Source organism: Salmo salar, chromosome 22 (genome assembly GCF_965601325.2).
Source record: "Salmo salar chromosome 22, fSalSal1, whole genome shotgun sequence".
NCBI lineage: Eukaryota > Metazoa > Chordata > Actinopteri > Salmoniformes > Salmonidae > Salmo > Salmo salar.
In genome coordinates this window covers 59,860,810-59,884,653 of record NC_138312.1, presented here as the reverse complement: position 1 = coordinate 59,884,653, position 23,844 = coordinate 59,860,810, and the positions used below count along the sequence as shown (strand labels likewise).

General features: G+C 41.5%; 1 protein-coding gene across 1 annotated transcript in view; it reads left to right on the top strand.

The window, feature by feature from the left end:
- Nucleotides 1-23,844, top strand: part of LOC106583764 (arf-GAP with coiled-coil, ANK repeat and PH domain-containing protein 3) — a 186,586-nt gene that overhangs the window by 74,855 nt on the left and 87,887 nt on the right. The window contains exons 2-4 of the mRNA XM_082967721.1: nt 14,540-14,597; nt 20,027-20,146; nt 23,765-23,818. Of these exons, the coding sequence (XP_082823847.1) occupies nt 14,540-14,597; nt 20,027-20,146; nt 23,765-23,818 (232 nt within the window). The remainder of the gene's footprint in view (nt 1-14,539; nt 14,598-20,026; nt 20,147-23,764; nt 23,819-23,844) is intronic.

Here is a 23,844-nt window from a genome sequence, read left to right as displayed (position 1 = left end):
GACTTCAGGACTGGGTCACGTCTATAGATATAGAACAAAAAGACTTCAGGACTGGGTCACGTCTATAGATATAGAACAAAAAGACTTCAGGACTGGGTCACGTCTATAGATATAGAACAAAAAGACTTCAGGACTGGGTCACGTCTATAGATATAGAACAAAAAGACTTCAGGACTGGGTCACGTCTATAGATATAGAACAAAAAGACTTCACGACTGGGTCACGTCTATAGATATAGAACAAAAGACTTCAGGACTGGGTCACGTCTATAGATATAGAACAAAAAGACTTCAGGACTGGGTCACGTCTATAGATATAGAACAAAAAGACTTCAGGACTGGGTCACGTCTATAGATATAGAACAAAAAGACTTCAGGACTGGGTCACGTCTATAGATATAGAACAAAAGACTTCAGGACTGGGTCACGCTATAGATATAGAACAAAAAGACTTCAGGACTGGGTCACGTCTATAGATATAGAACAAAAAGACTTCAGGACTGGGTCACGTCTATAGATATAGAACAAAAAGACTTCACGACTGGGTCACGTCTATAGATATAGAACAAAAAGACTTCAGGACTGGGTCACGTCTATAGATATAGAACAAAAAGACTTCAGGACTGGGTCACGACTATAGATATAGAACAAAAAGACTTCAGGACTGGGTCACGTCTATAGATATAGAACAAAAAGACTTCAGGACTGGGTCACGTCTATAGATATAGAACAAAAAGACTTCAGGACTGGGTCACGTCTATAGATATAGAACAAAAAGACTTCAGGACTGGGTCACGTCTATAGATATAGAACAAAAAGACTTCAGGACTGGGTCACGTCTATAGATATAGAACAAAAAGACTTCAGGACTGGGTCACGTCTATAGATATAGAACAAAAAGACTTCAGGACTGGGTCACGACTATAGATATAGAACAAAAAGACTTCAGGACTGGGTCACGTCTATAGATATAGAACAAAAAGACTTCAGGACTGGGTCACGTCTATAGATATAGAACAAAAAGACTTCAGGACTGGGTCACGTCTATAGATATAGAACAAAAAGACTTCAGGACTGGGTCACGACTATAGATATAGAACAAAAAGACTTCAGGACTGGGTCACGTCTATAGATATAGAACAAAAAGACTTCAGGACTGGGTCACGTCTATAGATATAGAACAAAAAGACTTCAGGACTGGGTCACGTCTATAGATATAGAACAAAAAGACTTCAGGACTGGGTCACGTCTATAGATATAGAACAAAAAGACTTCAGGACTGGGTCACGTCTATAGATATAGAACAAAAAGACTTCAGGACTGGGTCACGTCTATAGATATAGAACAAAAAGACTTCAGGACTGGGTCACGACTATAGATATAGAACAAAAAGACTTCAGGACTGGGTCACGTCTATAGATATAGAACAAAAAGACTTCAGGACTGGGTCACGTCTATAGATATAGAACAAAAAGACTTCAGGACTGGGTCACGTCTATAGATATAGAACAAAAAGACTTCAGGACTGGGTCACGACTATAGATATAGAACAAAAAGACTTCAGGACTGGGTCACGTCTATAGATATAGAACAAAAAGACTTCAGGACTGGGTCACGTCTATAGATATAGAACAAAAAGACTTCAGGACTGGGTCACGTCTATAGATATAGAACAAAAAGACTTCAGGACTGGGTCACGACTATAGATATAGAACAAAAAGACTTCAGGACTGGGTCACGTCTATAGATATAGAACAAAAAGACTTCAGGACTGGGTCACGTCTATAGATATAGAACAAAAAGACTTCAGGACTGGGTCACGTCTATAGATATAGAACAAAAAGACTTCAGGACTGGGTCACGTCTATAGATATAGAACAAAAAGACTTCAGGACTGGGTCACGTCTATAGATATAGAACAAAAAGACTTCAGGACTGGGTCACGTCTATAGATATAGAACAAAAAGACTTCAGGACTGGGTCACGACTATAGATATAGAACAAAAAGACTTCAGGACTGGGTCACAACTATAGATATAGAACAAAAAGACTTCAGGACTGGGTCACGTCTGGGTCACGTCTATAGATATAGAACAAAAAGACTTCAGGACTGGGTCACGTCTATAGATATAGAACAAAAAGACTTCAGGACTGGGTCACGACTATAGATATAGAACAAAAAGACTTCAGGACTGGGTCACGTCTATAGATATAGAACAAAAAGACTTCAGGACTGGGTCACGTCTATAGATATAGAACAAAAAGACTTCAGGACTGGGTCACGTCTATAGATATAGAACAAAAAGACTTCAGGACTGGGTCACGACTATAGATATAGAACAAAAAGACTTCAGGACTGGGTCACGTCTATAGATATAGAACAAAAAGACTTCAGGACTGGGTCACGTCTATAGATATAGAACAAAAAGACTTCAGGACTGGGTCACGTCTATAGATATAGAACAAAAAGACTTCAGGACTGGGTCACGTCTATAGATATAGAACAAAAAGACTTCAGGACTGGGTCACGACTATAGATATAGAACAAAAAGACTTCAGGACTGGGTCACGTCTATAGATATAGAACAAAAAGACTTCAGGACTGGGTCACGTCTATAGATATAGAACAAAAAGACTTCAGGACTGGGTCACGTCTATAGATATAGAACAAAAAGACTTCAGGACTGGGTCACGTCTATAGATATAGAACAAAAAGACTTCAGGACTGGGTCACGACTATAGATATAGAACAAAAAGACTTCAGGACTGGGTCACGACTATAGATATAGAACAAAAAGACTTCAGGACTGGGTCACGACTCTATAGATATAGAACAAAAAGACTTCAGGACTGGGTCACGTCTATAGATATAGAACAAAAAGACTTCAGGACTGGGTCACGACTATAGATATAGAACAAAAAGACTTCAGGACTGGGTCACGTCTATAGATATAGAACAAAAAGACTTCAGGACTGGGTCACGTCTATAGATATAGAACAAAAAGACTTCACAACTGGGTCACGTCTATAGATATAGAACAAAAAGACTTCAGGACTGGGTCACGTCTATAGATATAGAACAAAAAGACTTCAGGACTGGGTCACGTCTGGGTCACGTCTATAGATATAGAACAAAAAGACTTCAGGACTGGGTCACGTCTATAGATATAGAACAAAAAGACTTCAGGACTGGGTCACGTCTATAGATATAGAACAAAAAGACTTCACGACTGGGTCACGTCTGGGTCACGACTATAGATATAGAACAAAAAGACTTCAGGACTGGGTCACGACTATAGATATAGAACAAAAAGACTTCAGGACTGGGTCACGTCTGGGTCACGTCTATAGATATAGAACAAAAAGACTTCACGACTGGGTCACGTCTGGGTCACGACTATAGATATAGAACAAAAAGACTTCAGGACTGGGTCACGTCTATAGATATAGAACAAAAAGACTTCAGGACTGGGTCACGTCTATAGATATAGAACAAAAAGACTTCACGACTGGGTTACGTCTATAGATATAGAACAAAAAGACTTCAGGACTGGGTCACGTCTATAGATATAGAACAAAAAGACTTCAGGACTGGGTCACGACTATAGATATAGAACAAAAAGACTTCAGGACTGGGTCACGTCTATAGATATAGAACAAAAAGACTTCAGGACTGGGTCACGTCTATAGATATAGAACAAAAAGACTTCAGGACTGGGTCACGTCTATAGATATAGAACAAAAAGACTTCAGGACTGGGTCACGTCTATAGATATAGAACAAAAAGACTTCAGGACTGGGTCACGACTATAGATATAGAACAAAAAGACTTCAGGACTGGGTCACGTCTATAGATATAGAACAAAAAGACTTCAGGACTGGGTCACGACTATAGATATAGAACAAAAAGACTTCAGGACTGGGTCACGTCTATAGATATAGAACAAAAAGACTTCAGGACTGGGTCACGTCTATAGATATAGAACAAAAAGACTTCAGGACTGGGTCACGTCTATAGATATAGAACAAAAAGACTTCAGGACTGGGTCACGACTATAGATATAGAACAAAAAGACTTCAGGACTGGGTCACGTCTATAGATATAGAACAAAAAGACTTCAGGACTGGGTCACGTCTATAGATATAGAACAAAAAGACTTCAGGACTGGGTCACGTCTATAGATATAGAACAAAAAGACTTCAGGACTGGGTCACGTCTATAGATATAGAACAAAAAGACTTCAGGACTGGGTCACGTCTATAGATATAGAACAAAAAGACTTCAGGACTGGGTCACGTCTATAGATATAGAACAAAAAGACTTCAGGACTGGGTCACGACTATAGATATAGAACAAAAAGACTTCAGGACTGGGTCACGTCTATAGATATAGAACAAAAACACTTCAGGACTGGGTCACGTCTATAGATATAGAACAAAAAGACTTCAGGACTGGGTCACGTCTATAGATATAGAACAAAAAGACTTCAGGACTGGGTCACGACTATAGATATAGAACAAAAAGACTTCAGGACTGGGTCACGTCTATAGATATAGAACAAAAAGACTTCAGGACTGGGTCACGTCTATAGATATAGAACAAAAAGACTTCAGGACTGGGTCACGTCTATAGATATAGAACAAAAAGACTTCAGGACTGGGTCACGACTATAGATATAGAACAAAAAGACTTCAGGACTGGGTCACGTCTATAGATATAGAACAAAAAGACTTCAGGACTGGGTCACGACTATAGATATAGAACAAAAAGACTTCAGGACTGGGGCACGTCTATAGATATAGAACAAAAAGACTTCAGGACTGGGTCACGTCTATAGATATAGAACAAAAAGACTTCAGGATGGGTCACGTCTATAGATATAGAACAAAAAGACTTCAGGACTGGGTCACGTCTATAGATATAGAACAAAAAGACTTCAGGACTGGGTCACGACTATAGATATAGAACAAAAAGACTTCAGGACTGGGTCACAACTATAGATATAGAACAAAAAGACTTCAGGACTGGGTCACGTCTGGGTCACGTCTATAGATATAGAACAAAAAGACTTCAGGACTGGGTCACGTCTATAGATATAGAACAAAAAGACTTCAGGACTGGGTCACGACTATAGATATAGAACAAAAAGACTTCAGGACTGGGTCACGTCTATAGATATAGAACAAAAAGACTTCAGGACTGGGTCACGTCTATAGATATAGAACAAAAAGACTTCACAACTGGGTCACGTCTATAGATATAGAACAAAAAGACTTCAGGACTGGGTCACGTCTATAGATATAGAACAAAAAGACTTCAGGACTGGGTCACGTCTGGGTCACGTCTATAGATATAGAACAAAAAGACTTCAGGACTGGGTCACGTCTATAGATATAGAACAAAAAGACTTCAGGACTGGGTCACGTCTATAGATATAGAACAAAAAGACTTCACGACTGGGTCACGTCTGGGTCACGACTATAGATATAGAACAAAAAGACTTCAGGACTGGGTCACGACTATAGATATAGAACAAAAAGACTTCAGGACTGGGTCACGTCTATAGATATAGAACAAAAAGACTTCAGGACTGGGTCACGACTATAGATATAGAACAAAAAGACTTCAGGACTGGGTCACGTCTATAGATATAGAACAAAAAGACTTCAGGACTGGGTCACGTCTATAGATATAGAACAAAAAGACTTCAGGACTGGGTCACGTCTATAGATATAGAACAAAAAGACTTCAGGACTGGGTCACGACTATAGATATAGAACAAAAAGACTTCAGGACTGGGTCACGTCTATAGATATAGAACAAAAAGACTTCAGGACTGGGTCACGTCTATAGATATAGAACAAAAAGACTTCAGGACTGGGTCACGTCTATAGATATAGAACAAAAAGACTTCAGGACTGGGTCACGTCTATAGATATAGAACAAAAAGACTTCAGGACTGGGTCACGTCTATAGATATAGAACAAAAAGACTTCAGGACTGGGTCACGACTATAGATATAGAACAAAAAGACTTCAGGACTGGGTCACGTCTATAGATATAGAACAAAAAGACTTCAGGACTGGGTCACGTCTATAGATATAGAACAAAAAGACTTCAGGACTGGGTCACGTCTATAGATATAGAACAAAAAGACTTCAGGACTGGGTCACGACTATAGATATAGAACAAAAAGACTTCAGGACTGGGGCACGTCTATAGATATAGAACAAAAAGACTTCAGGACTGGGTCACGTCTATAGATATAGAACAAAAAGACTTCAGGATGGGTCACGTCTATAGATATAGAACAAAAAGACTTCAGGACTGGGTCACGTCTATAGATATAGAACAAAAAGACTTCAGGACTGGGTCACGACTATAGATATAGAACAAAAAGACTTCAGGACTGGGTCACAACTATAGATATAGAACAAAAAGACTTCAGGACTGGGTCACGTCTGGGTCACGTCTATAGATATAGAACAAAAAGACTTCAGGACTGGGTCACGTCTATAGATATAGAACAAAAAGACTTCAGGACTGGGTCACGACTATAGATATAGAACAAAAAGACTTCAGGACTGGGTCACGTCTATAGATATAGAACAAAAAGACTTCAGGACTGGGTCACGTCTATAGATATAGAACAAAAAGACTTCACAACTGGGTCACGTCTATAGATATAGAACAAAAAGACTTCAGGACTGGGTCACGTCTATAGATATAGAACAAAAAGACTTCAGGACTGGGTCACGTCTGGGTCACGTCTATAGATATAGAACAAAAAGACTTCAGGACTGGGTCACGTCTATAGATATAGAACAAAAAGACTTCAGGACTGGGTCACGTCTATAGATATAGAACAAAAAGACTTCACGACTGGGTCACGTCTGGGTCACGACTATAGATATAGAACAAAAAGACTTCAGGACTGGGTCACGACTATAGATATAGAACAAAAAGACTTCAGGACTGGGTCACGTCTGGGTCACGTCTATAGATATAGAACAAAAAGACTTCACGACTGGGTCACGTCTGGGTCACGACTATAGATATAGAACAAAAAGACTTCAGGACTGGGTCACGTCTATAGATATAGAACAAAAAGACTTCAGGACTGGGTCACGTCTATAGATATAGAACAAAAAGACTTCACGACTGGGTTACGTCTATAGATATAGAACAAAAAGACTTCAGGACTGGGTCACGTCTATAGATATAGAACAAAAAGACTTCAGGACTGGGTCACGACTATAGATATAGAACAAAAAGACTTCAGGACTGGGTCACGTCTATAGATATAGAACAAAAAGACTTCAGGACTGGGTCACGTCTATAGATATAGAACAAAAAGACTTCAGGACTGGGTCACGTCTATAGATATAGAACAAAAAGACTTCAGGACTGGGTCACGTCTATAGATATAGAACAAAAAGACTTCAGGACTGGGTCACGACTATAGATATAGAACAAAAAGACTTCAGGACTGGGTCACGTCTATAGATATAGAACAAAAAGACTTCAGGACTGGGTCACGACTATAGATATAGAACAAAAAGACTTCAGGACTGGGTCACGTCTATAGATATAGAACAAAAAGACTTCAGGACTGGGTCACGTCTATAGATATAGAACAAAAAGACTTCAGGACTGGGTCACGTCTATAGATATAGAACAAAAAGACTTCAGGACTGGGTCACGACTATAGATATAGAACAAAAAGACTTCAGGACTGGGTCACGTCTATAGATATAGAACAAAAAGACTTCAGGACTGGGTCACGTCTATAGATATAGAACAAAAAGACTTCAGGACTGGGTCACGTCTATAGATATAGAACAAAAAGACTTCAGGACTGGGTCACGTCTATAGATATAGAACAAAAAGACTTCAGGACTGGGTCACGTCTATAGATATAGAACAAAAAGACTTCAGGACTGGGTCACGTCTATAGATATAGAACAAAAAGACTTCAGGACTGGGTCACGACTATAGATATAGAACAAAAAGACTTCAGGACTGGGTCACGTCTATAGATATAGAACAAAAAGACTTCAGGACTGGGTCACGTCTATAGATATAGAACAAAAAGACTTCAGGACTGGGTCACGTCTATAGATATAGAACAAAAAGACTTCAGGACTGGGTCACGACTATAGATATAGAACAAAAAGACTTCAGGACTGGGTCACGTCTATAGATATAGAACAAAAAGACTTCAGGACTGGGTCACGTCTATAGATATAGAACAAAAAGACTTCAGGACTGGGTCACGTCTATAGATATAGAACAAAAAGACTTCAGGACTGGGTCACGACTATAGATATAGAACAAAAAGACTTCAGGACTGGGTCACGTCTATAGATATAGAACAAAAAGACTTCAGGACTGGGTCACGACTATAGATATAGAACAAAAAGACTTCAGGACTGGGGCACGTCTATAGATATAGAACAAAAAGACTTCAGGACTGGGTCACGTCTATAGATATAGAACAAAAAGACTTCAGGATGGGTCACGTCTATAGATATAGAACAAAAAGACTTCAGGACTGGGTCACGTCTATAGATATAGAACAAAAAGACTTCAGGACTGGGTCACGACTATAGATATAGAACAAAAAGACTTCAGGACTGGGTCACAACTATAGATATAGAACAAAAAGACTTCAGGACTGGGTCACGTCTGGGTCACGTCTATAGATATAGAACAAAAAGACTTCAGGACTGGGTCACGTCTATAGATATAGAACAAAAAGACTTCAGGACTGGGTCACGACTATAGATATAGAACAAAAAGACTTCAGGACTGGGTCACGTCTATAGATATAGAACAAAAAGACTTCAGGACTGGGTCACGTCTATAGATATAGAACAAAAAGACTTCACAACTGGGTCACGTCTATAGATATAGAACAAAAAGACTTCAGGACTGGGTCACGTCTATAGATATAGAACAAAAAGACTTCAGGACTGGGTCACGTCTGGGTCACGTCTATAGATATAGAACAAAAAGACTTCAGGACTGGGTCACGTCTATAGATATAGAACAAAAAGACTTCAGGACTGGGTCACGTCTATAGATATAGAACAAAAAGACTTCACGACTGGGTCACGTCTGGGTCACGACTATAGATATAGAACAAAAAGACTTCAGGACTGGGTCACGTCTATAGATATAGAACAAAAAGACTTCAGGACTGGGTCACGTCTATAGATATAGAACAAAAAGACTTCACGACTGGGTTACGTCTATAGATATAGAACAAAAAGACTTCAGGACTGGGTCACGTCTATAGATATAGAACAAAAAGACTTCAGGACTGGGTCACGACTATAGATATAGAACAAAAAGACTTCAGGACTGGGTCACGTCTATAGATATAGAACAAAAAGACTTCAGGACTGGGTCACGTCTATAGATATAGAACAAAAAGACTTCAGGACTGGGTCACGTCTATAGATATAGAACAAAAAGACTTCAGGACTGGGTCACGTCTATAGATATAGAACAAAAAGACTTCAGGACTGGGTCACGACTATAGATATAGAACAAAAAGACTTCAGGACTGGGTCACGTCTATAGATATAGAACAAAAAGACTTCAGGACTGGGTCACGACTATAGATATAGAACAAAAAGACTTCAGGACTGGGTCACGTCTATAGATATAGAACAAAAAGACTTCAGGACTGGGTCACGTCTATAGATATAGAACAAAAAGACTTCAGGACTGGGTCACGTCTATAGATATAGAACAAAAAGACTTCAGGACTGGGTCACGACTATAGATATAGAACAAAAAGACTTCAGGACTGGGTCACGTCTATAGATATAGAACAAAAAGACTTCAGGACTGGGTCACGTCTATAGATATAGAACAAAAAGACTTCAGGACTGGGTCACGTCTATAGATATAGAACAAAAAGACTTCAGGACTGGGTCACGTCTATAGATATAGAACAAAAAGACTTCAGGACTGGGTCACGTCTATAGATATAGAACAAAAAGACTTCAGGACTGGGTCACGTCTATAGATATAGAACAAAAAGACTTCAGGACTGGGTCACGACTATAGATATAGAACAAAAAGACTTCAGGACTGGGTCACGTCTATAGATATAGAACAAAAACACTTCAGGACTGGGTCACGTCTATAGATATAGAACAAAAAGACTTCAGGACTGGGTCACGTCTATAGATATAGAACAAAAAGACTTCAGGACTGGGTCACGACTATAGATATAGAACAAAAAGACTTCAGGACTGGGTCACGTCTATAGATATAGAACAAAAAGACTTCAGGACTGGGTCACGTCTATAGATATAGAACAAAAAGACTTCAGGACTGGGTCACGTCTATAGATATAGAACAAAAAGACTTCAGGACTGGGTCACGACTATAGATATAGAACAAAAAGACTTCAGGACTGGGTCACGTCTATAGATATAGAACAAAAAGACTTCAGGACTGGGTCACGACTATAGATATAGAACAAAAAGACTTCAGGACTGGGGCACGTCTATAGATATAGAACAAAAAGACTTCAGGACTGGGTCACGTCTATAGATATAGAACAAAAAGACTTCAGGATGGGTCACGTCTATAGATATAGAACAAAAAGACTTCAGGACTGGGTCACGTCTATAGATATAGAACAAAAAGACTTCAGGACTGGGTCACGACTATAGATATAGAACAAAAAGACTTCAGGACTGGGTCACAACTATAGATATAGAACAAAAAGACTTCAGGACTGGGTCACGTCTGGGTCACGTCTATAGATATAGAACAAAAAGACTTCAGGACTGGGTCACGTCTATAGATATAGAACAAAAAGACTTCAGGACTGGGTCACGACTATAGATATAGAACAAAAAGACTTCAGGACTGGGTCACGTCTATAGATATAGAACAAAAAGACTTCAGGACTGGGTCACGTCTATAGATATAGAACAAAAAGACTTCACAACTGGGTCACGTCTATAGATATAGAACAAAAAGACTTCAGGACTGGGTCACGTCTATAGATATAGAACAAAAAGACTTCAGGACTGGGTCACGTCTGGGTCACGTCTATAGATATAGAACAAAAAGACTTCAGGACTGGGTCACGTCTATAGATATAGAACAAAAAGACTTCAGGACTGGGTCACGTCTATAGATATAGAACAAAAAGACTTCACGACTGGGTCACGTCTGGGTCACGACTATAGATATAGAACAAAAAGACTTCAGGACTGGGTCACGTCTATAGATATAGAACAAAAAGACTTCAGGACTGGGTCACGTCTATAGATATAGAACAAAAAGACTTCACGACTGGGTTACGTCTATAGATATAGAACAAAAAGACTTCAGGACTGGGTCACGTCTATAGATATAGAACAAAAAGACTTCAGGACTGGGTCACGACTATAGATATAGAACAAAAAGACTTCAGGACTGGGTCACGTCTATAGATATAGAACAAAAAGACTTCAGGACTGGGTCACGTCTATAGATATAGAACAAAAAGACTTCAGGACTGGGTCACGTCTATAGATATAGAACAAAAAGACTTCAGGACTGGGTCACGTCTATAGATATAGAACAAAAAGACTTCAGGACTGGGTCACGACTATAGATATAGAACAAAAAGACTTCAGGACTGGGTCACGTCTATAGATATAGAACAAAAAGACTTCAGGACTGGGTCACGACTATAGATATAGAACAAAAAGACTTCAGGACTGGGTCACGTCTATAGATATAGAACAAAAAGACTTCAGGACTGGGTCACGTCTATAGATATAGAACAAAAAGACTTCAGGACTGGGTCACGTCTATAGATATAGAACAAAAAGACTTCAGGACTGGGTCACGACTATAGATATAGAACAAAAAGACTTCAGGACTGGGTCACGTCTATAGATATAGAACAAAAAGACTTCAGGACTGGGTCACGTCTATAGATATAGAACAAAAAGACTTCAGGACTGGGTCACGTCTATAGATATAGAACAAAAAGACTTCAGGACTGGGTCACGTCTATAGATATAGAACAAAAAGACTTCAGGACTGGGTCACGTCTATAGATATAGAACAAAAAGACTTCAGGACTGGGTCACGTCTATAGATATAGAACAAAAAGACTTCAGGACTGGGTCACGACTATAGATATAGAACAAAAAGACTTCAGGACTGGGTCACGTCTATAGATATAGAACAAAAACACTTCAGGACTGGGTCACGTCTATAGATATAGAACAAAAAGACTTCAGGACTGGGTCACGTCTATAGATATAGAACAAAAAGACTTCAGGACTGGGTCACGACTATAGATATAGAACAAAAAGACTTCAGGACTGGGTCACGTCTATAGATATAGAACAAAAAGACTTCAGGACTGGGTCACGTCTATAGATATAGAACAAAAAGACTTCAGGACTGGGTCACGTCTATAGATATAGAACAAAAAGACTTCAGGACTGGGTCACGACTATAGATATAGAACAAAAAGACTTCAGGACTGGGTCACGTCTATAGATATAGAACAAAAAGACTTCAGGACTGGGTCACGTCTATAGATATAGAACAAAAAGACTTCAGGACTGGGTCACGTCTATAGATATAGAACAAAAAGACTTCAGGACTGGGTCACGTCTATAGATATAGAACAAAAAGACTTCAGGACTGGGTCACGTCTATAGATATAGAACAAAAAGACTTCAGGACTGGGTCACGACTATAGATATAGAACAAAAAGACTTCAGGACTGGGTCACGTCTATAGATATAGAACAAAAAGACTTCAGGACTGGGTCACGTCTATAGATATAGAACAAAAAGACTTCAGGACTGGGTCACGACTATAGATATAGAACAAAAAGACTTCAGGATGGGTCACGTCTATAGATATAGAACAAAAAGACTTCAGGATGGGTCACGTCTATAGATATAGAACAAAAAGACTTCACAACTGGGTCACGTCTATAGATATAGAACAAAAAGACTTCACAACTGGGTCATATCTTTGGCAACCTACTTGATGGAATGAACGGACATCTGTTCTCAGCCAGTCGAAATCATGAATCAGCATAATTTTTATGGATATAATTTTTATGGCTATATATATATATATACTAAGAAATGTACATTTTTAAACGAACGACATGAAACGACATGAAATGCAGCTAGGTTTATATATATATATAGAGAATTAAAAGACTTCATGACTGGGTCGCGTCTCTGGCAACTTAATCGATAGAATGGACGGCCAGCCGGCTTGTTTGCAACCATAGTAGATGTGTCGGTACTAGGCCTATATTTTTGTTGAGGGATAAAAAATAATATTTTTTATTTCATTGGTAACCCGTTGTAAAAAACTCGGAGGTTGTTGCAATGCAACTTTTTTTTAGCACGACTGTTCTGATCTACGGTACTCCGCCTCGTAACGGTGACCGCAGCACAACCTCGTACCGGTGACCTCAGCACAACCTCGTACCTGTGACCGCAGCACAACGTCGTACCGGTGACCTCAGCACAACGTCGTACCATTGACCTCAGCACAACCTCGTACCGGCGACCGCAGCACAACCTCGTACCGGTGACCTCAGCACAACCTCGTACCGGCGACCTCAGCACAACCTCGTACCAGTGACCTCAGCACAACCTCGTACCTGTGACCGCAGCACAACCTCGTACCGGCGACCTCAGCACAACCTCGTACCAGTGACCTCAGCACAACCTCGTACCGGCGACCTCAGCACAACCTCGTACCGGTGACCTCAGCACAACCTCGTACCAGTGACCTCAGCACAACCTCGTACCGGCGACCTCAGCACAACCTCGTACCTGTGACCGCAGCACAACCTCGTACCGGTGACCTCAGCACAACCGTTCTAAAATAGTTATTTAGCACATCCTCTCATGTACAATTTCTTTATTCATTGTTTAACTGTGCGACAGTGTGTAGTGATGTGAGCATCCATGGCGTGCCTAGTATGGCCGAACCCCTAACTCTGTGAGAGTCAGTCAGGCTGTTGCGTTCCTGCTTGGACAATAAACCCATATTGATTGTTGGTTATGACATGCTATACTGTGAATACCCTGCATTGATTCAGCTGTTCTACTAATCCTCATTAGATATGTGACACAGGGTGTCGATCGTGAATCTGGCTTTCCCTCTGTGCTACTCCCCCTCTCCTCTCGTCTCGTCCCCTCTCCTCCTGCTCTCCTCTCGTCTCGTCTCCTCTCCCTCTCCTCTCCATCTCTCCTTTCCTCTCCACCTCTCCTCTTCTCTCCACCTCTCCTCTCCTCTTCTCTCCACCTCTTCTCTCCTCTTCTCTCCATCTCTCCTCTTCTCTCCATCTCTCCTCTTCTCTCCATCTCCTCTCCTCTTCTCTCCATCTGTCCTTTCCTCTCCTCTTCTCTCCTCTCCTCTTCTCTCCACCTCTCCTCTTCTCTCCATCTCTCCTCTCGTCTCCATCACTATCTCTTCCCTGATCATAGATCTGTATGATGCTGACCTGTCTGTTTGTCTTGTGTTTCTGCAGGGCGGGCATCAATGAGGTGGAGACGGATGTGGTGGAGATCGAAGCGAAACTAGATAAGGTACTGGAATAACGTCTCTGTCCCTGACCCTGTCTCTGCCTCTGACCCTGTCTCTGTCCCTGACCTTGTCTCTGTCCCTGACCTTGTCTCTGTCCCTGACCTTGTCTCTGTCTCTGTCCCTGACCTTGTCTCTGTCCCTGACCTTGTCTCTGTCTCTGTCCCTGACCTTGTCTCTGTCCCTGACCTTGTCTCTGTCCCTGACCCTGTCTCTGCCTCTGACCCTGTCTCTGTCCCTGACCTTGTCTCTGTCCCTGACCTTGTCTCTGTCTCTGTCCCTGACCTTGTCTCTGTCCCTGACCTTGTCTCTGTCCCTGACCTTGTCTCTGTCCCTGACCCTGTCTCTGTCCCTGACCCTGTCTCTGTCCCTGACCTTGTCTCTGTCCCTGACCTTGTCTCTGTCCCTGACCCTGTCTCTGTCCCTGACCTTGTCTCTGTCCCTGACCCTGTCTCTGTCCCTGACCTTGTCTCTGTCCCTGACCCTGTCTCTGTCCCTGACCCTGTCTCTGTCCCTGACCCTGTCTCTGTCCCTGACCTTGTCTCTGTCCCTGACCTTGTCTCTGTCTCTGACCCTGTCTCTGTCCCTGACCCTGTCTCTGTCTCTGTCTCTGTCCCTGACCATGTCTCTGACCCTGACTCTGTCCCTGACCCTGTCTCTGTCTCTGACCCTGTCTCTGACTCTGTCTCTGTCCCTGTCCCTGTCTCTGTCCCTGACCCTGTCTCTGTCTCTCTCCCTGACCCTGTCTCTGTCCCTGTCTCTGACCCTGTCCCTGTCTCTGTCTCTGTCCCTGACCCTGTCCCTGACTCTGACCCTGTCTCTGTCCCTGTCTCTGACCCTGTCTCTGTCCCTGTCTCTGTCCCTGACTCAGTCCCTGTCTCTGTCCCTGTCCCTGTCCCTGTCTCTGACTCTGTCTCTGACCCTGTCCCTGTCCCTGTCTCTGTCCCTGACCCTGTCTCTGTCCCTGACCCTGTCTCTGACCCTGTCCCTGACCCTGACCCTGTCCCTGTCCCTGACCCTGTCCCTGTCTCTGTCCCTGACCCTGTCCCTGTCTCTGTCCCTGTCCCTGTCTCTGTCCCCGACCCTGTCTCTGTCTCTCTCCCTGACCCTGTCCCTGACTCTGTCTCTGTCTCTGTCCCTGTCCCTGTCTCTGTCCCTGACCCTGTCTCTGTCTCTCTCCCTGACCCTGTCTCTCTCGCTGACCCTGTCCCTGTCTCTGTCCCTGTCTCTGACCCTGTCTCTGATCCTGTCTCCTTCAATTCAGTTCAATTTAAGGGGCTTTATTGGCATGGGAAATATATTTTTTACATTGCAAAAGCAAGTGAAATAGATAATAAACAATATAAAATGAACAGTAAACATTACACTCACAGAAGTTCCAAAAGAATAAAGACATTACAAATGTCATATTATGTATATATACAGTGTTGTAATGATGTACAAATAGTTAAAGTACAAAAGGGAAAATAAATAAACATGAATATAGGTTGTATTTACAATGGTGTTTGTTCTTCACTGGTTGACCTTTTCTTGTGGTAACAGGTCACAAATCTTGCTGCTGTGATGGCACACTGTGGTATTTCACCCAGTAGATATGGGAGTTTATCAAAATTGAATTTGTTTTCAAATTCTTTGTGTATCTGTGTAATCTGAGGGGAAATATGTGTCTCTAATATGGAGGTTAGGAAGTGCAGCTCAGTTTCCACCTCATCAGCCTGATTCTTCATGCATTATTTATTAGGACCTCACAACCATAAAGGGCAATGGGTTCTATGACTGATTCTGCCTCGGTCTTATTTGTTTTACTTCAGTTTATTTCAGTAAATACTTTCTTAACACTTATTTTTCTTAAAACTACATTGTTTAAGGGCTTTGTAAGTAAGCGTTTCACTGTAAGGTGTATTAGGCGCATGTGACAAATACAATTTGATTTACTATAGATCCATTTATCCTCTTAGTTTCGTCTCACCCATTTCCCTTCTCACACCTTCTTTGTTTTGTTGACACACTCAACAACCGTCAGTACAGAGTGTATTCATGGACCATTTGATTTATAGGATTCCCCCTAAACATGGCCAGTGTCAGTATGGGTTGCCATGGAAATAAAACATGGGCACATCTGGCTACAGTGGCTTGGTGTCCCCTCTCTCTCTCTCTCTCTCTCTCTCTCTCTCTCTCTCTCTCTCTCTCTCTCTCTCTCTCTCTCTCTCTCTCTCTCTCTCAACATCTAAGCTATTAGGGACAGTTACTGGAGGAAGGCCTAGGAAGCTAGTGCTGTATGAAAAAGGTCAAACCACTGTCAAGTTGATGCAGATGGGAAAGCAGCAAACAGCTCGTTGTGCTTCTAGAAGATAGAATGTAAACATTCACACAAGCATGCATTTACGTCACTCACACGCTCAACACAATAGCCCCCCATTGAATTCAACACTGCAACCCTGTTTTTTAAATGTTTTACCTTTAGTAAACTAGGCAGGTCAGTTAAGAACAAATTCTTGTTTTCAATGACGGCCTAGGAATAGTGGGTTAACTGACATGTTCAGGTAGCAGAATGACAGATTTTTACCTTGTCAGCTCGGGGATTCAATCCAGCAACCTTTCGGTTACAAGTCCAACGCTCTAACCACTAGAATACACCGCCATCCTGATTTAACGTGATTCACCAAACCATGTCTGTTTCTGTGACTAATCACAGATTAAAGATTGATGTGACACTATATATTTATTAAGTCATATTCCCAGATACCCGAATGTAGCTTTAATTAAGTCAAACTGCTGGTTTAGTTGGTTAGTTAGAGCATGGTTCAGTTGGTCATAGTGGTGGTTTAGTTGGTTAGTTAGTTGGTTAGTTAGAGCATGGTTTAGTTGGTCATAGTGGTGGTTTAGTAGGTTAGTTAGTTGGTTAGTTAGAGCATGGTTCAGTTGGTCATACTGGTGGTTTAGTTGGTTAGTTAGAGCATGGTTCAGTTGGTCATACTGGTGGTTTAGTTGGTTAGTTAGAGCATGGTTCAGTTGGTCATAGTGGTGGTTTAGTTGGTTAGTTAGAGCATGGTTCAGTTGGTCATAGTGGTGGTTTAGTTGGTTAGTTAGTTGGTTAGTTAGAGCATGGTTCAGTTGGTCATACTGGTGGTTTAGTAGGTTAGTTATTTGGTTAGTTAGAGCATGGTTCAGTTGGTCATAGTGGTGGTTTAGTTGGTTAGTTAGTTGGTTAGTTAGAACATGGTTCAGTTGGTCATAGTGGTGGTTTAGTTGGTTAGTTAGTTGGTTAGTTAGAACATGGTTCAGTTGGTCATAGTGGTGGTTTAGTTGGTTAGTTAGACTCTAACTAACCAACTAAACCACCAGGATGGCCAGCAGTCATTGTCCCCATCTGCCCCCTCCTGCATTATTTCAGCTCCAGGGGTCATGACCCCTTACCCTCTGACCTTAAATCCCGTCTCTGAGTGTGACCTTCCTCTGGGGTCAGACAGAAGGGTCACCATCAGTGTGATTAGCTCTGTTTAACAGGGGTCCTTTCAGTCATGTTTTAGGAGTTGAGTTGAGCTCTTTCCCATGGTCAACTCCTGTCGCCTAGTGCAGTGGTTCTCAATCCTGGTCCTGGGGACCCCAAAGGGGTGCACATTTTGGTTTTTGCCTTAGCACTAGACAGCTTTGAGGATTTGAATTAGGTGTGTAGTGCTAGGGCAAAAACTAAAATGTGCCCCCCTTTTGGGTCCCCAGGACCAGGAATGAGAACCAGTGGTAGTGCATTGAAGGTATAGGGATCGTTCATTTATTCAGCGCGAACAGTGATCAGAGTTTACCCACCTACGGTATCTGTCAAAAGTTTGGACAGACCGAATCATTCACAGTTTTTTAAATTATTTTTTACTATTTTCTACATTGTAGAAATAATAGTGAAGACGTCAAAACTATACAATAACACATATGGAATCCTGTAGTAACCAAAAAGGGTTAAACAAATCAAAATATATTTGATATTTGAGATTCTTCAAAGTAGCCACACTTTGCCTTGATGACAGCTTGTACACAACACAACACAACACATTCACTACACAACACAACACATTTACAACACAACACAACACAACACATTTACAACACAACACAACACATTTACAACACAACACTACACAACACATTTACAACACAACACAACACTACACAACACAACACAACACATTCACTACACAACACAACACATTTACAACACAACACAACACATTTACAACACAACACATTTACAACACAACACAACACTACACAACACAACACAACACTACACAACACTACACAACACAACACATTTACAACACAACACATTCACTACACAACCCAACACAACACATTTACAACACAACACAACACATTTACAACACAACACTACACAACACATTTACAACACAACACAACACTACACAACACAACACATTTAGAACACAACACAAAACAACACTATACAACACAACACATTCACTACACAACACTTTCACTACACAACACAACACAACACATTTACTACACAACACAACACATTTACTACACAACACATTTACTACACAACACAACACATTCACTACACAACACATTCACTACACAACACAACACATTTACTACACAACACAACACATGTACTACACAACACAACACATTTACAACACAACACAACACATTTACAACACAACACATTTACAACACAACACAACACTACACAACACAACACAACACTACACAACACTACACAACACAACACATTTACAACACAACACATTCACTACACAACCCAACACAACACATTTACAACACAACACAACACATTTACAACACAACACTACACAACACATTTACAACACAACACAACACTACACAACACAACACATTTAGAACACAACACAAAACAACACTATACAACACAACACATTCACTACACAACACTTTCACTACACAACACAACACAACACATTTACTACACAACACAACACATTTACTACACAACACATTTACTACACAACACAACACATTCACTACACAACACATTCACTACACAACACAACACATTTACTACACAACACAACACATGTACTACACAACACAACACATTTACTACACAACACAACACATTTACTACACAACACAACACATTCACTACACAACACAACACATTCACTACACAACACAACACATTTACTACACAACACATTCACTACACAACACAACACATTTACTACACAAGACATTTACTACACAAGACATTTACAACACAAGACATTTACAACACAAGACATTTACAACACAACACATTTACTACACAACACAACACATATCCACTGGGTTTGAGCTACTGTACCTAAATACCCTCTCAATACTTTTAAATGTCCTACTCAAACTGGATAACCCAAACCTATATTTCTCTCTCTCTCTCTCCTTCTCCTAGCTGGTGAAGTTATGTAGCGGTATGATCGAGGCGGGCAGGGCGTACGTAAGCGCCAACAAGCTGTTTGTCAACGGCATCAAAGACCTGTCTCAGCAGTGCAAGAAGGAAGAAATGATCTCTGTAAGTTCACTGCTATTACACTGCTATTACACTGCTAGTACACTGCTATTACACCGCTATTACACTGCTATTACACTGCTATTACACTGCTAGTACACTGCTATTACACTGCTATTACACTGCTAGTACACTGCTATTACACTGCTAGTACACCGCTAGTACACTGCTAGTACACGGCTAGTACACTGCTAGTACACTGCTAGTACACGGCTAGTACACTGCTATTACACTGCTAGTACACTGCTATTACACTGCTAGTACACTGCTAGTACACGGCTAGTACACTGCTAGTACACTGCTAGTACACGGCTAGTACACTGCTATTACACTGCTAGTACACTGCTATTACACTGCTAGTACACTGTTATTACACTGCTAGTACACTGCTAGTACACGGCTAGTACACTGCTATTACACTGCTATTACACTGCTAGTACACTGCTATTACACTGCTATTACACTGCTAGTACACTGCTATTACACTGCTAGTACACCGCTATTACACCGCTATTACACCGCTAGTACACCGCTATTACACCGCTATTACACCGCTAGTACACCGCTATTACACTGCTAGTACACTGCTATTACACTGCTAGTACACTGCTAGTACACTGCTATTACACTGCTAGTACACTGCTAGTACACGGCTAGTACACTGCTATTACACTGCTAGTACACTGCTATTACACTGCTAGTACACTGCTATTACACTGCTAGTACACTGCTAGTACACTGCTAGTACACGGCTAGTACACTGCTAGTACACCGCTATTACACCGCTATTACACCGCTAGTACACCGCTAGTACACCGCTAGTACACGGCTAGTACACTGCTAGTACACTGCTATTACACTGCTATTACACTGCTAGTACACGGCTATTACACTGCTAGTACACCGCTATTACACCGCTATTACACCGCTAGTACACTGCTAGTACACTGCTAGTACACTGCTATTACACTGCTATTACACTGCTATTACACTGCTAGTACACCGCTATTACACCGCTAGTACACCGCTAGTACACCGCTAGTACACTGCTAGTACACTGCTAGTACACCGCTAGTACACGGCTAGTACACTGCTAGTACACTGCTATTACACTGCTATTACACTGCTAGTACACGGCTATTACACTGCTAGTACACCGCTATTACACCGCTATTACACCGCTAGTACACTGCTAGTACACTGCTAGTACACTGCTAGTACACTGCTAGTACACTGCTATTACACTGCTATTACACTGCTATTACACTGCTAGTACACCGCTATTACACCGCTAGTACACCGCTAGTACACCGCTAGTACACCGCTAGTACACTGCTAGTACACCGCTAGTACACGGCTAGTACACTGCTAGTACACTGCTATTACACTGCTATTACACTGCTAGTACACGGCTATTACACTGCTAGTACACCGCTATTACACCGCTATTACACCGCTAGTACACCGCTATTACACCGCTATTACACCGCTAGTACCTCGCTAGTACACGGCTAGTACACGGCTAGTACACGGCTATTACACTGCTAGTACACTGCTAGTACACTGCTATTACACGGCTAGTACACTGCTATTACACGGCTAGTACACTGCTATTACACTGCTATTACACTGCTATTACACCGCTAGTACACTGCTATTACACTGCTAGTACACTGCTATTACACTGCTATTACACTGCTAGTACACTGCTAGTACACTGCTATTACACTGCTAGTACACTGCTAGTACACTGCTATTACACTGCTATTACACTGCTATTACACTGCTAGTACACTGCTATTACACTGCTAGTACACTGCTATTACACTGTTATTACACTGCTAGTACACGGCTATTACACGGCTATTACACGGCTATTACACGGCTAGTACACTGCTATTACACTGCTAGTACACTGCTATTACACTGTTATTACACTGTTATTACACTGCTAGTACACTGCTAGTACACGGATAGTACACGGCTATTACACGGCTATTACACGGCTAGTACACTGCTATTACACTGCTATTACACTGCTATTACACTGCTAGTACACTGCTAGTACACTGCTAGTACACTGCTATTACACTGCTATTACACTGCTAGTACACTGCTATTACACTGCTAGTACACTGCTATTACACTGCTAGTACACTGCTATTACACTGCTATTACACTGCTATTACACTGCTAGTACACGGCTAGTACACTGCTATTACACTGCTAGTACACTGCTATTACACTGCTAGTACACTGCTAGTACACTGCTATTACACTGCTATTACACGGCTAGTACACTGCTATTACAACATGATGTCACAACACAAACAGAACAAAACATTTTTTTTTTATACATGTCAACAGATGGTATGATAGATCAGTGGTTCCCAAACTGTTGGGGCGTGCCCCCTTAGGGGAGGTGCAAGGGGTCGGCAGAAGGTGTTGCGCGGTCTTAATTTACTGTTGCTAATTGTAATAGTAGAATGCACAAGGTGACATTTCTAAATTGGGTGGTGCGTCATCAGTTCCTCTTGTCATGTCAGTCATTACATATTATAGAGAGATATTTATAACTGGTCAGAGATCTCCAGATCAACTAGCCCAGGTCAGCTAACATTTTCAAGATGTAGCCTAGTAGGCTACACGTTAACTAGCTAGCTAATTTAGCTGGTTCGTTGTTGCCCATGCGAGGAGGTTAGGCTAGCAAGCATTTTAGCTAGGTAGCCTATGAAAACAAAAACTAAAAGCATAGAGCCGGCCGCCCTGCCAAACTGAGCAATCATGCTCGAGAGTTCCTCTGTGGAGATGGGAGAACGTTACAGAAGGACAACCATCTCTGCAGAACTCCACCAATCAGGCCTTTATGGTAGAGTGGCCAGACAGAAGCCACTCCTCAGTAAAAGGCACATGACCGCCCTCTTTGGAGTTTGCCAAAAGGCACCTAAAGGACTCTCAGACCATAAGAAACAAGATTCTCTGGTCTGATGAAACCAAGATTGAAGTTAGAGTAGAAGTAGAGTAGAATAGAGTGGAGGTAGAGTAGAGTGGAGTAGAGGTAGAGTAGAGGCAGAGTAGAGTAGAGTAGAGTAGAGTAGAGTAGAGTAGAGTAGAGTAGGGTAGAGTAGAGTTATAGTGGAGTGGAGTGGAGTTAGAGTAGAGTAAAGTAGAGTAGAGTAGAGTTATAGTAGAGTAGAGTTATAGTAGAGTAGAGTAAGAGTAGAGTAAGAGTAGAGTAAGAGTAGAGTAAGAGTAGAGTTAGAGTAGAGTAGAGTACATCTGAAATAGAGATACTTCATCACATTCCTCTAGTTTCTACATTCCTTAAAATGTCCCCTCTTCAACAATACACCAGTTGAAATATAAACAGCATTGTCCAGACATAGACCATGTTCCCCCCTAGCTGGGGAAACATAGACATGAAGATATTAAGAGAGATTCATGAGAGATATCTGAGACCTTCTTTACTGCTTCCCACATAAATGTTTCTCAACACATTGAATTGAACTTCTTCCTGTACCAGCTTGCTAGCTGGCGGAGTAGAATGAATCTCAGTGATGATCTGTAAGTGAACATCAACAGACTACAGTTACTGTCTGTAACCTGAAGGTCTCTCTCTAGGAGTGTCTGGAGAAGTGTGGGGAGAGCCTGCAGGAGATCGTCAACTATAACATGGTGAGACACACACACGCACGCACGCA